Source organism: Onychostruthus taczanowskii, unplaced genomic scaffold, assembly GCF_017590055.1.
Source record: "Onychostruthus taczanowskii isolate IOZ18803 unplaced genomic scaffold, ASM1759005v1 scaffold97, whole genome shotgun sequence".
Classification (NCBI taxonomy): Eukaryota; Metazoa; Chordata; class Aves; order Passeriformes; family Passeridae; genus Onychostruthus; species Onychostruthus taczanowskii.
Genome location: NW_024507768.1, coordinates 2,451,798 through 2,465,837, shown reverse-complemented (window position 1 = coordinate 2,465,837; position 14,040 = coordinate 2,451,798). Strand labels below are relative to the sequence as shown.

The 14,040-nt window shown below is 57.8% G+C and overlaps 2 protein-coding genes across 2 annotated transcripts; one reads left to right on the top strand and one right to left on the bottom strand.

Annotated features, from left to right (window-relative positions):
- Nucleotides 1-981: 981 nt before the first annotated feature.
- Nucleotides 982-2,686, bottom strand: TOMM6 (translocase of outer mitochondrial membrane 6; the record flags this gene model as incomplete). Its single annotated transcript, XM_041427011.1, has 3 exons — nucleotides 982-1,042; nucleotides 1,780-1,881; nucleotides 2,529-2,686. Coding segments are annotated over 2 exons (255 nt in total), but the record flags the coding sequence as incomplete, so codon positions are not given.
- A 2,536-nt stretch (nucleotides 2,687-5,222) lies between these two features.
- LOC121347997 (basic proline-rich protein-like) lies at nucleotides 5,223-13,857 on the top strand. Its single transcript, XM_041427111.1, has 15 exons — nucleotides 5,223-5,335; nucleotides 5,624-5,674; nucleotides 5,785-6,194; nucleotides 7,769-7,852; nucleotides 8,409-8,627; nucleotides 9,941-10,108; nucleotides 10,266-10,342; nucleotides 10,484-10,605; nucleotides 10,697-10,839; nucleotides 10,923-11,021; nucleotides 11,311-11,427; nucleotides 12,169-12,366; nucleotides 12,474-12,608; nucleotides 13,076-13,183; nucleotides 13,433-13,857. The coding sequence occupies exons 3-15, from the start codon at nucleotides 6,183-6,185 to the stop codon at nucleotides 13,613-13,615; spliced, it is 1,665 nt and encodes a 554-aa protein (XP_041283045.1). The 5' UTR covers nucleotides 5,223-5,335; nucleotides 5,624-5,674; nucleotides 5,785-6,182; the 3' UTR covers nucleotides 13,616-13,857.
- The last annotated feature ends 183 nt before the right edge of the window (nucleotides 13,858-14,040 follow it).

Genomic DNA, 14,040 nt, shown 5'->3' with positions numbered 1-14,040 from the left:
CCTTTTGTCTCATCAGATAAACACAGGCTGCCAACCTCTGTTGTTCTGGGGGAAAAGCTCCCAAATCCCATTTTTTTCCTGGGAATTTCAACATCCTGTCCTTGGGCAAAGTAAGCACAGCAAGCAGAAAACTTGGATTGTGTCAGAGAAAAAATTCCCAGTTCCATCCCAGGCTGGATTTCCATCCCAGGCTGGGTTTCAGCTCCATCCCAGGCTGGATTTTCCCTGGATTTCCATCCTAGGCTGGATTTTCCCTGGATTTCCATCCCAGGCTGGATTTTCCCTGGATTTCCATCCCAGGCTGGATTTTCCCTGGATTTCCATCCCAGGCTGGGTTTCAGCTCCATCCTAGGCTGGATTTTCCCTGGATTTCCATCCCAGGCTGGGTTTCAGCTCCATCCCAGGCTGGGTTTTCCCTGGATTTCCATCCCAGGCTGGATTTTCCCTGGATTTCCATCCCAGGCTGGATTTCCCTGGCAGCAGCAGCTGCTGGGTCCCAGGGCTGGGCTCTTCCCTGTGTCTCTCTTGGCTGTGAAACAGAAATCATGTTTTTATGATTTTTTTTTTTTTTTTTAAATTTTTTCTCTTTTTTCACCTTTTTTTTTTAAGCTGAAGTTTTTTTTTAAAAAAAAAAAAAAAAAAAAGAAAGAAAAAAACAAAGAGAAAAAAAGAGAAAGAAATTCCAGTGGGTTGTGTTGTTATTCCATAAAATTTAATAAACATCTGGGGGTGGGGGGTACAGGAGGAAATTCCATGCACATCCTTAAGGAAACAATTCCCAAAGGAATGAGTGAAAGAATGGGAAATCAATTCTTCCTCTCAGCATTTAACCTTTTGTCCTTGTCACTGCTCCAGGCAGGACAGGAGGGACCAGAGCAGCTCCAGGTGGGATCTGAGCAGCTCCAGGTGGGATCTGAGCAGCTCCAGGTGGGATCTGAGCAGCTCCAGGGGGATCTGAGCAGCTCCAGGGGGATCTGAGCAGCTCCACAGCTCCAGTCCTGGGGGGAGGGCGAGCTCTGCTCCCAGCAGCTCCAGCTCCTTCCTGGGACAGGAGTCAGCAGCGTCAGGGAGCTGGTTGTGCTTCCAGATGTGGGTAAAGAGGGGGTTCTGTGGGGTTTGGGGGGCTCCCCTGCTCTGTGTCACCTCAGGGGGTGACAGCTCTGTCCTGAGGGGCAGGCTGAGTCTGGGGGCTTTGTTCAGCCTCGGGGGGCTGCAGCTCCAAACTGCTGAGCAGGGACAGCAGCCAGGGAAGGGCTGGATTTGGGAGACTGAGGGTGGATTTTGGGAAAGCTTCCTCCCCCAGAGGGTGCTGGCACTGCCCAGGCTCCCCAGGGAATGGGCACGGCCCCGAGGCTGCCAGAGCTCCCAGAGTGGGATTTTGGGATCTCAGGGATGCCCAGGTGGGATTCTGGGATCTCAGGGACGCCCAGCTGGAATTTTGAGATCTCAGGGACACCCAGGTGGGATTTTGGGATCTCAGGGACACCCAGGTGGGATTTTGGGATCTCAGGGACGCCCAGGTGGGATTTTGGGATCTCAGGGACGCCCAGGTGGGATTTTGGGATCTCAGGGATGCCCAGGTGGGATTCTGGGATCTCAGGGATGCCCAGGTGGGATTCTGGGACCTCAGGGACACCCAGATGGCATTCTAAGATCTCAGGGACGCCCAGGTGGGATTTTAGGGTGACTTTGCAGGGCAGGGGATGGGTTTGATCCCTGTGGGTCCCTCCCAGCTCAGGATATTCCCGATCCCGCCCCCTCGGTCCCTCCCGCACGGACCGGAGCTACGGGACGGGCTGCGGGGCCATCAGGTCGATGTCGGTCAGGTTCCGGGCCACCCACACCCCGGCGGCAAACAGCCCCAGGTTCAGCAGCAGGTTCCTGCAATCACAAAACCCCACAAGCACTCAGCTTGGAAAAGATTTTGGGAAAGTTCATCCGAGTCCAGGCTGTGCCCGATCCCCACCCTGAGCCCTGAGTGCCACCTGCAGGGATGGGCATTCCAAACCCCCCTGGGCAGCCTCTTCCAGCCCTTTCCAGGAGGAAATTCCTGCTGATGTCCAACCTGAGCCTCCCCAGCCCAGCCTGAGGCCATTCCCTCTCCTCCTGTCCCTGTTCCCTGGGATGAGATCCCAAATCCCCCCCGGCTGTCCTCTCCTGGCAGGGAGTTGTGCAGAGCCACAAATTCCCCCTGAGCCTCCTTTGCTCCAGGCTGAGCCCCTTCCCAGCTCCCTCAGGACTCTCCAAACCCTTCCCAGCTCCCTCAAGACTCTCCAAACCCTTCCCAGCTCCCTCAGGACTCTCCAGGCCCTTCCCCAGCTCCGCTCCCTCCCCTGGACCCGCTCCGGCCCCAAAATGTCCTCCCTGAGGCGAGGAGGCCGAACCGGACGCAGGGCCCGAGGGACAATGGCTGCTCTGCTCCTGAGGCAGGCCGGGACGGACACCGGGCTCCCGATCCCGACCCCTACTCCGGGCCCGGCCTCGACCTCTACCCCGACCCCATCCCTGGCCCCGCTCCCGGTGCCGACCTGCGGAAGTCGTTGCGGTCGGTGGCGAAGCGGAAGGCGCTCCGCAGCCAGGCGCGGACGCCCCGCGGCGGGGCCGCCGCCGCTCCCCCGCTCCCGCTCCGGCCGCCGCCATTGCTGCCGCCCGCCCGCGCCGCGCGACGGCCGCACTCCCGCGCGTGACGTCACCGGCGCGGCGTGACGTAGCCACCGGCGCGCGGGGCGGGATCGGGAACTGGAACTGGATCGGGAATGGGAACGGGAGCGGCAATGGGAACAGGATCGGGAACGGGAATGGGATCGGGAGAGGGAATGGGAACGGGATCGGGATCGGGATTGGGATTGGCGTCATCCATCCATCCATCCATCCATCCATCCATCACCCATCCATCCATCCATCCATCCCTCATCCATCATCCATCCATCCCTCCATCCTCCATCCATCATCCATCCATCCATCCATCCATCCATCATCCATCCATCCATCATCCATCCATCCATCCATCCACATCCATCCATCATCCATCATCCATCATCCATCCATCCATCATCCATCCGTCCATCCATCCATCCATCCATCCCTCCATCCCTCCGTCCATCCATCCATCCATCCATCCCTCCATCCCTCCGTCCATCCATCCATCCATCCATCCCTCCATCCCTCCGTCCATCCATCCATCCATCCATCCCTCCATCCCTCCGTCCATCCATCCATCCATCCATCCCTCCATCCCTCCGTCCATCCATCCATCCATCCATCCCTCCATCCCTCCGTCCATCCATCCATCCATCCTGCAGCCTCATCTGTCCCTGCTGCTGGATTTTCTCCCCAAATCCCACTAACTGATCCACCCAGGCACCAAACTGATTCATGGCAATTAGGGACTCATTAAGGGAGCAGCTGGAGATCCAGGCGTTACCCACCCGGCGGGAGCAGCCAGATCCCGAGGGCTGCCCGGGCCCCACACTGTTAGGAATGAGAAGCTTGACGAGGCCAATATTCAAGCAGCAATCAATTTATTAATTAATCTGGTCAAGTGTGAGCAATGAGCGCTGGGCACAGCGGGGGAAGTTTTCCCTCCAGCTGCACCCCGATAGCTGGGGCTCACAGGTATTTGTGGGGTACTCGTGAGCTTTCTCAGCAGTTTCTGTTCCCAATTTTTACTCATCAGCAGTTTCTAGTCCCAGTTTTTACGTCACAATTCTACACACTATTGTGAGTTAGTTTCTCTCAGGATGTATCCCAGAAAGTATCCCCAGACGGTGGGATCCAGCTCCCGAAAGAAGAAAGAAGTCTCCCAGCTGCTGGTGAGGTCCAGATTCCAGATGTGGGTTCACCTTTTAATTGGGAGGACTATAAATCTCACAGCAGTGATGTCTGCTTCCCTTGGTGGAAACTATCAATCCTTGAGCTGATGTTCATCTTCCTTTCTCAAGCTGCTTTTCACTGTTTCGTTAAGGCATCAAGATAAGCATGTTTCCTTTTTATATATTCTAAAGCTATAGAATTTTTATACATTCTTTTTATAAATCCTTTTTATATATTCTAAGGGTATAGTTTCAAAGATCCTTACTACAAGCAATATTCTAAAATTATACTTCAAAAGGTTATTTTTGCAAAATTCTTTAAGGCTTAGCTAGAAGCAGAAAGTTCCTGTCCAACAGCAACATCCTTAAAGCTTTAATTCGAATGCTCCAAAATCAACTTAAGACTGACAAAGGTTAATTGCAAACGAAGGAAAGGTTCAAAGGCCTTCTTCCATGCTTTGCTTCCTCAGTTATTTATTAGAATTGTCTTTACAGCTGTGCCATGTTTCCACACGTGCACAATCACAGATCCACACCTTGCCTGTGTGTACCTGACAGCAGCGTGGCGTTTCACAGCGCCCTGCCTGGGGTCTGGCAGCGTTTAACTCCGCCTGCCTTTGGGTTCCCCCGTTCACCCCTTTGCTTTGCTGGCATTTGGGATGGGGGAGGTCACCCCAGGCTGCCTTTTCTCCTTTCCTTTATGAACATTTGGGATCAGGGAGTTCACCCAGGCTCCCTTTTCTCCTTTCCTCTATCAACATTTGGGATGGGGGAGTTCACCCAGGCTCCCTTTTCTCCCCTCTTTATTAACATTTGGGATCAGCCAGTTCACTCCAAGCTCCCTTTTCTCCCCTCTATCAACCTTTGGGATCGGGGAGTTCCCTCCAGGTTCCCTTTTCTCCCCTGCTTTATGAACATTTGGGATCACCCACGTTCCCTTTTCTCCCCTCTTTATCAACATTTGGGATCGGGGAGTTCACTCCAGGTTCCCTTTTCTCCCCTCCTTTATGAACATTTGGGATCAGTGAGGCTGGAGTTCACTCCAGGCTCCCTTTTCTCCCCTCTTTATCAACCTTTGGGATCGGGGAGGCTCCCTTTTCTCCCCTACTTTATGAACATTTGGGATCAGTGAGGCTGCCTTTTCTCCCCTCTTTATTAACATTTGGGATCGGGGAGTTCACTCCAAGCTCCCTTTTCTCTCCTCATTCATCAACATTTGGGATCACCCAGGCTCCCTCTTCTGTCCTCATTTATCAACCTTTGGGATCGGGGAGTTCACCCAGGCTCCCTTTTCTCCCCTCATTTATCAACATTCGGGATCAGCGAGCTGAGCGGAGCCTCCCTCCCCTCCCGATCGCCTCCCACCTTCCTGGAAGGTCGGGCTCGTGTATTCCCAGCTCCCTGAGGATGCCGGAATCCGCGTGGCCGGCCCGACCAGTTCCGACCAGTTCCGACCAGTTCGTTATCAGCGCGTCCCAGGCAAACCCCCCGCGGCAGCCGGGGATGTTCCGGGCCGGGGGAAGGTGATAAATCCTCGGGGGCAGGGCGGGATGGCCGTGCCTGGAGCGCCGTTCCCGGCGGGAATGCCGGGGGATAAGGGGGAGGAGGGGCTGGGGGCGCCGGGCTGCCTCGGGAGGGGATGAACTGGGGGGGCAGCGGGTTTGGGAGACCCTCCGAGCCGCGTCCCCGCTGGCCCGTGGTGGGGCTGCGGTTGTCATAAGTAGCAATAGGTTTGTTCATTAATTAAATCAATAGCTAAATAATTATACGATATAAAACAGTACTTAAATAGCTAAAAACTTCTTGTGCAGGTACACACGGTGGCTGGTTTACTACGGTGCTTTGGGAATTCCATTGTAAAGGTATGCCTTATGAAAGGAAAGTAATGAAAAGCAGATGTAATAGCAATCCTTAAACTCGCAAGAATTGCTTAGCTTGCAGAAAGCCTACAGTGTTCTGATATGCCTTACAGGGCATAAGTTAAAAAAGAAAAAAAAAGTTGAAAAAAAAGTTCACCCAGCGTTCACAATGAGGAAGACTAAGGGAAGACTAAGCCTTCATCCCACGACCACCAGAAGGCGGAAAAAGACCTCCTAGCAACTGAAGGAGCAAGCGCAGAAGACAGATCACGTCATCCCTAAACCCGGAGAAAAGGCAATAAAAGGTGGACTCAGGGCACAGGAATTTTGCGAGCCAAAGCGGAGCGGAGACTCCGGGCGGCCCGGCGCTGTCCTCGCTTATTCTTGCTTGCAAAAATAATAAAGATAATTACATGATCCTTAAATTCAGTCACCTTGTTTATCACACGGTGCCAGGAGGTGACAGACGGACAGACGGACACGCTGGGAGGTGACAGCAGGGTCACCCGGCATGGCAGCAGAGGTGGGTGCCGAGCAGCCCTGTCCTGGCTCTCCAAACCCTCCCGCCCTTCCCTCCTCGACTCTGCTCCAGCCGCGGGAATGGGGGGCCCGCTCCCCGAAATATCCCGGGGGAGCAGCCCGGGGACCGGGGGGTTGGTGCTGGAGCTGGGGGGGTTCGTGTCCTGAGGGACCCCAGGATCCCCTTTTCCATGGATATTCCATGCCTGGGGGTGCAGGACCCCCTCTTCCATGGATATTCCATGCCTGGGGGAAACGAGGATCCTCTCTTCCATGGATATTCCATGCCTGGGGGACACGGGGATCCCCTCTTCCATGGATATTCCATGCCTGGGGGACACGGGGATCCCCTCTTCCATGGATATTCCATGCCTGGGGGACACGGGGATCCCCTCTTCCATGGATATTCCATGCCTGGGGGACACGGGGATCCCCTCTTCCATGGATATTCCATGCCTGGGGGACACGGGGATCCCCTCTTCCATGGATATTCCATGCCTGGGGGACACGGGGATCCCCTCTTCCATGGATATTCCATGCCCTGGGGGTGCAGGGACCCCCCTTCAGGGTGACCCCCGCTGCCCATGGGGTGCAGTTTGCGGCTCTTTGCTCCCACCCCGCTGACGGATCCGCGATTCCCGGAGGAATTCGGATCCCCAGGGATCAGGGAAGCGGCGCTCCCGCCGCTCCCGGGGGCGGAATGGGAAGAGGAAGGGAAACTCCCGGGGGAGGGACGGGAGCTCCGGAGAGCCCCGGGAGAGCTCCGGAGGGATCGGATCCGCCGGATATTGGTGTGGAACCAACCGGGCTGCGGGGCGGGAGGGCTGGGGTGCAACATTGGGGTGCGGGAGTGCAGGATTGGGGTGCAAAGGTGCAAAATGACGTTTGGGGTGCCGGGCGCAGGTAGAGGGGCGCAGGATTGGGGTGCAGGGAAGCAGGACTTCCCTGCACCCCAATAGAAGGGGTAGGGAAGGATTGGGATTCAGGGAAGCAGGATTGGGGTGCAGGATTGGGATTCAGGGAAGCAGGAATGGGGTGCAGGGAAGGATTGGGATTCAGGGAAGCAGGATTGGGGTGCAGGATTGGGATTCAGGGAAGCAGGAATGGGGTGCAGGGAAGGATTGGGATTCAGGATTGGGATTTAGGGGTGCAGGGCTCTCCAGCCCCTCCGTGCCCCAGTGCTGCTTTGCAGGACCTGAGGCTGACACCCCCGCAATTTAGGGACAAAAATGGGGTTTCAGGCTGGCGGCGGGGGGGACTCGTCCCCGCGTCCCCACACCGGGATCCCTTGGGGACATCACGGGGTGACCCGCGGGGCTGGCCATGACACGTGGCAGGGACAAAAGGGGCAAGGCAGGCAAAGTGGCTGCCGAGGCATTGCCAGTCCCGTGTCACCCCCAGGGGACAGCGAGCGGGTCTCGGTGTCCCCAGCTGCGCCGTGTCCTCGCTGGTGCCCATGGCAGTGGCCCCGGGGTTGTCCCCGGGGCTGGCAGCACCCCGGGTGGCACCTGGCTGGCAGCGTCCCCAAGCCGGCAGTGACGTCCTGTGGGACGTGCTGAGCCAGCCTCTCCCTCGCAGCGGATCCCGCAGCTCCGGGGGCCGGAGCGGCCCTCGGGAAGGATGTTCCCCGCGCCGGGATGCAGGAGGGGCTTCCCCAGGGAGGTACGCCAGGCTCGGGGGCTCCTGGGGCTCTCTTGGGGCTCTCCTGGGGTTCTGGATCTCTCCTGGAGCTCTCCTGGGCTGTCCTGGATCTCTCCTGGATCTCTCCCAGGCTCTCCTGGATCTCTCCTGGAGTCTCTTGGGACTCTCTTGGGACTCTCTTGGGACTCTCCTGGATCTCTCCTGGACTCTATTGGGACTCTCCTGGATCTCTCCTGGGCTCTCTTGGGACTCTCCTGGATCTCTCCTGGATCTCTCCCAGGCTCTCCTGGATCTCTCCTGGACTCTCTTGGGACTCTCTTGGGACTCCTGGGGTTCTGGATCTCTCCCGGGGCTCTCCCGGTGCAGGGTGGGAGCCCAGCAGCGCCCCGGGGTCACCGTGGGCACCCGCTCCTCCATCTCCATCCCTGGGGATGCTGAGGATGCAGGAGAACATCGCGGTTTGGGGAAGAATCCGGGACCACCTGGGCTCCCCCAGCGCAGCCCGGTGGGCTCCTGGCTCCCCATCCCTGCCGGGACGAGGCTGCTCGGGGGTCTCACGGCTCTGATCTCTCCACAGCCCGCCCCGTGGTGGGATGGGCCATGGCCCCGTCCCCCTGCCGGCCCCGAGGACACCTGGGACGAGCCACCCTGGGACGAGCCACCCTGGGATGGGCCACCGTGTGATGGACCACCCCAGGATGGGCCACCCTGGAATGAGCCACCCTCGGATGGGCCACCCCGGGATGGGCCACCCTGGGAGCACCAGCCCAGGAGATGGCGGCGCAGGAGGCACCCGGTAAGGGACAGGGCCGGGGGGAGATGTCCCCAGGGATCGTCAGAGTTTGTCAGGGAGACCCTCCCAAGTCACAGCAAGGAGCCCCTGGGTTCCCCAAACCCCATCCCCAAAACTGGTCTGGACACGTCTGGATCCACTCGTGGTCCCCCAGGCTCAGACAGGAGTTTGTGGCTTTTTAAATTCCCAAAAGGAGTCTGGAAATGTCAGGGTCCAGCTGTTTGTGTCCACAGCTTCCTCCCCACCAGGATTAAGAATGGCAAAACAAATACATTTAAACAGGTTAAATAGATAATTTATTTCCATGGATGATTGGAGTAAAGGATCTCCATGAGTGCAGTGGGGATGGTGCTGTGAATGAGGCCCTGTATGTCCAATTTAATAAGCCACAAAATTAGAACTTAGCAGCAGTTTTAATTGAGCAGCAATTCTATATAAAATGAATACAATTCAGTAAGCATGTAAGAAGTAAATTTGGCAGTGATTTCAAGGCTGATTCCTTAATTATCCCAAGGCCTATTCCATTTTGGGATGTTACTTATCTCAAACTACATTCTGTATCCTATTTTCTCATGAACCACTGAAAACATCTGTTTTTTGACACTAATTACATATCTTTTTCCTCTATTACTTTTTAACAAATATTTTCTAAAATATCAATATACAATATAATTGTCAGCACGAATCACATTCATTTATCACAATGGTTGTACCAGGGCACTGCTAATTAAATCAATAGTTTCAAAGTTAATTAGCAATTACAGCTTGGATTGACGTTGCTCACCCAGACCCACACAAATGTCTTTGGCTCACTCCAGGAGTGACCCTGAAGAGCTCCAGAAAGGAATCCACACTCACTCCTGGGAGGGCCGTGCTGGAAATTCCCCTGTTCAGAAGTGGGATTAAGCCTTTACAGCATGGAGTGAGAGATGTTGGGGGTTTTGTGGAGCATTTGTCCTTAAAAAAAGCAAATTGCTGCCCTCTGGTTCCTCCCAGGAAACATCTGCCCCTGTTCCCTGGCAGTGCCAGCTGCTCTCGGGGTTTCACATCCTCGTGGGGTTTCGTTTTGGGATGTTTGAGTCAGGCTGCTCTCAGCCTGATCCCCCCTCCACTGCTGCTGATTTTCACAGCGAGGTGAGATCTGAGCTGGCTCACCCCAATTGCATCCTGCTGTGAAGAGGGATTCACCCACAAATCCAGGGCAGCCCGAAGCAGGAGAGGCACAAAGAGCCGAGGGTCACAGTGGGGAGGGGGAGCAGCGAGAAATCCCAAAAATCCCAGCGGGCTGTGTCCTCACCGTCCTGTTCCCATTGCAGCCCAGTCCCAGAGCCCCCAGACCCTTCCCTGGCCCTGGGGACGCCCCGTGGAAGGAGGAGGAGGAGGACAGGAGGTGGGCACCCCGTGACTGTCCCCAGCCACCCCCCTGGGACGACAGGGAGCCCATCCCAGGCCCTGAGGATGACTTTGGAGAGTGCTGGTACCAGGTGAGGCGTGCTGGGCTGGGCGTGGTGGCAGCCACAGGAGCCAGTGGCTAGAACGGGGCAGGGGCCACTCACTGCCCTGGTGACAAGGGGACCCTGTGGGGACCCTGTGCAGTCACAGCATGAGGGGTCATTCCCTAAAGCCAGCCTTTCCCTGCAGGATCCACCGCCTGACCCCTGGCCCGAATACCCCGAGGAGGAGAAGCCCCCGCCCTGGCCCCCCGCCCGCCCTGCAGGGTGGGTGCCATACCCGGGGGGGACCCTGTGGGGTGACAATGAGTGACACCAGCGCCGCTGCAAGCTGTCCCTGCCTAGGCTGGGATTGCACAGAGACCCCTCCCCAACCCAACCCCCCGCCCTGGGGCTGTGCTCCTGCAGGAATTTGGGGACATTCCGTGAGCACCGCCCGCCCTGGAGCCACCGCCCGGCTGCCAGACCGCGGGGCCACCTCCGCCAGCTGATCCTGGTGCCCCGGGCGTGGTGTCCCCGACCCCCCCGAGGTGTGTGCTGCCCCCGTGCCGGCTCCTCGGTGCTCTCCTGCCTCTCCCAGGCCAGGCTGAGGAGTCTCTGCCGCTGTTTCCCACCCTGCAGGGCACAAGCCACACTCCAAGCCCTCCTGTCCTGCCCCTTCCAAGAGGAGCCAGCCCGAGGCCAGGAAGGAGCCGCAGCCCCCGGAGCCCCCCCAGCCCCCTGCTCCTCCCCAAGGTGCTGCAGAGAGGCTGGAACAGCCACAGGTGAGGGGTTTTACCTGTTCCCCCCCATCCCACAGCAGGAGTGTGCTCACCTGAGCCTTGCACGCTGTCCTGGTTTCCTGCAGGATGTGCCACTGAGGACTGGGGGTGTCCTGGAGCCCCCCAGCCTGGCCAGGAGCCCTCTGGAGAGCCCAGCTGCTGATCCTGGTGCTGCAGAGCCACTGGTAGGAGATTCCCCTGTCCAGGGGTGCTCCCAGCTCTGGATCTGCCTGGCTCAGGGGTCTCCTTGGCTGCTGGGACATCTCCCTGCTCTCTGATCCAGCCCTTCCCCTCTGCACCTCGCTGTCTCTTTGCCAGGCATGGAGTTTTTCCAGGCTTTTCTCTGTGGTTTCCTGTGGGTTTCAGCGCCCTGTCCATCCCATCCCATCCCATCCCATCTCCCATCCCATCCCATCCCATCAATCCCATCCCATCCCATCCCACACGTGTCCTCACGCCGTTGCCTGTCCCCAGGTGGAGCTGGAAGCTGGGCAGACCCCGGTGGGCAGCCAGGATCCCTGTGCTCCAGGAGCAGACCCAGCCCCTCCAGAGGAGACCTCCAGGAATCCTGAGATCCAGGAGCGCCTTGAGGTATGGGACTGCTGGGAAGGGGCACAGGGTCAGCTCCAGGCTCCCCAAATCCGCCCCACCAGCAGCACACTGCTTCCCCTGGGGATGTTTTCTGCTCCCACCCTAAAGCAGAGCCTGCAGGGAGGCACAGCCCCCTCCTCAAACCCTTTGTCCCCTCACTGTGGACTCCACAGTGTGAGGAACTAATCCCACTCCTCTGAAATCTGGAGAGTTTAATAAGAGGTAATAAATAAGGCACTAATCAGTAAAGCAGAAGTGACAGTGCTGGGTGCCTGGCTGTAGCCAGAGGCACACACACTGTTCAGCAGGCACTTTGTGCACTGCAGTTGCATGACTTCCTCAAATTTCTTGGCTCATTCTCAGGGCAAGCTGGCCACAGCTTCTCCCTGGATTGAATTGGGGTCCAGCAGTGCTGAATCCACTGCTGCAGGGTCTGAGGGTCCATCCAGGCACTCCAGGGTGCTCCTCTGGTGGTCTCCTGATGCCACTTTAGAGCTGGCATTCTCTTTTTATGGTATTTTGTTCTCTGCTTGTGCTATCTTGGTTATATATTTTGCAAGAGGGGTTATCTCTTGTCACAACCTTGCTTTGTGCACATTTCAGTTACACAGCCCACAAAAGTGGTTACAAATTTGTCTTCTGTCTAAAAGCAGTTGCAATTTATAAACAATTACCCTTTATAATAATAATTTGCCAATTTGCAGTGAAAGCCAAGTTCACCCAGCTGTTGATAACACACAGGTGGAGCCGTGCAGCCCCGGTGTCCCCAGGGCTGGCAGCACTCAGGGCTCACATCCCCAGAGCCCAGCAGACCCTGCCAAGAGGGAACTCCTGGACTCCAGCTCCTCTGGAGAGGCAGGGGCTGAGCTCAGCCCGCATTCCTGGGAGCAGCTGCCCCGTGGAGCTGGGGAAACTGAGGCAGAAGGCGCCCAGGATGGGGTGAGTTTGGGACGTGGGGCAGCTCCGTGTCCCCACCCTGTGAGGCCAGTGGGGCTGTGCTGCCAGCTCTGTCCCCCTGTCCCAGCACAGCCACTCTCTGTCCTCAGCCTCTGCAGAGCCTTCAGCCTCCTGAAAACCCTCAGCTTCCTCCAGAATCTGCAGCAGAACCCGAGGCCCAGCCCAGCCAGGCTTCACCAGAGAGCTCCCCGGGGCCCCAGCCTGGGGCTGGTGAGACAAATCTGGTACGGGGTCTGGGTGTCCCCCAGGCACCCCAGTGTCCCCCTGGGCTTGGGGACACTGCCACAGCCAGAGGGGGATCCCTGTGCCTGCAGGATCTGGGGTTCAAGGGCAGCTTTGTGAGGAGGCAGAGCCCGTGTCGGCCGCGCTGCCGTGCGATAATCGGGACACGGCTGGGAACAAAGCCAGGGAAGGAACGCGGGGCTCGGGAGTGCTGGAGCGTGAACAGCCCTGGAACGGAGCTCTGAGGAAGCCGAGGAGAACACTCCAGAGCAGCTTAATTACTGCTAACGAGGGAGAGAAGTTGGGGCAGAGAGGGAGCGGGGGTAGCTCTAGCGCCCAAGGGATGGGTGACAAACCAGTGGCTCCTTCCACAGGGTGACCAGTCCCAGGCTGGTGACCAGCACTGGCAGCCCCAGTTTGGCTCAGTCCCTTTCTCCTCTGAGCCTTCCTTGCCTTTTCCACCTCCCAGGCTGTGTCTGGCCAGCAGCAGCTCTGCTCAGTGCTCCCCACACCCTGCCCGGCCGGCATCGATCCCCGCTCCGCCGCCGTCCTCAGGAGGAAGGCAAAGATCGAGCTGGTGAGACCTGGCAGCCCTGGATGGACACCTGGGGTCTGGGAGCAGCTCCAGGATGGGGAATCTCACCTGGGGAGCTTTGGGAGCGATGCTGGGTGGTGGAGGGGTGTGAATTTGGCGTTTTGGGGGGCTTGCAGGGGGAGGTGCTGTAGGTTTGCAGGGGCTCGGATGATGTTTGGGGGTTTGTGGACTAAAAGCAGGGGTGGCTTGGTGCTGGTTTTGGGGCGCTGACCCCGTGGCCCTCCCCTGCAGTCGTACCAGCAGTTCAGCCTGAGCATCGCCGTGGTGGCCACGATGCTGCTGCAGAAGGAGCCCTCGATGGAGGCGGCGCTGGGGCTGGCGCTCAGGGCCAACCTGCGCCAGTGCCGCCTGCACCACCTGCAGCAGCTGGAGGAGTTCATCGACAGCCTGGACTCGGGCACCCCCGGCCTCTGATGGCAGCCACCCCCTCCTGCCAGCGGGCTGGGGGTGATGGGGGCTGTGACAGCGCTGTGACAGCGCTGTGGGGTGCTCAGGAGGGGGCTGAGCCTGCGGGACAAGGTGGGAGACGCTGGCAGCCCCACTGTGTCTCTTGGACAAGGAGGGTGAGTAGGGTATGTTTGGTTTTAGCCCTGCCCAAACCCCTGAGGGCAGCAAAAGTGTTACTGGTTTTACTGGAGGGAGGGCAGCAGTCCCTCTCCTCCATTGCTGATTGCCAGGGATGTGTCCCCAAACCCCAGCGAGTGTTTGGGTTTAAATCTACAAATAAACCGTGTCCTCTTTGCAGCCCTTGCTCTGTTCCCACTCTCCTGGGGCTGCAAGGGAGCGGTCCCACAGTGAACCCCGGCTGTGGCAGAGGGCACAGGTCACCCCTGGGATCC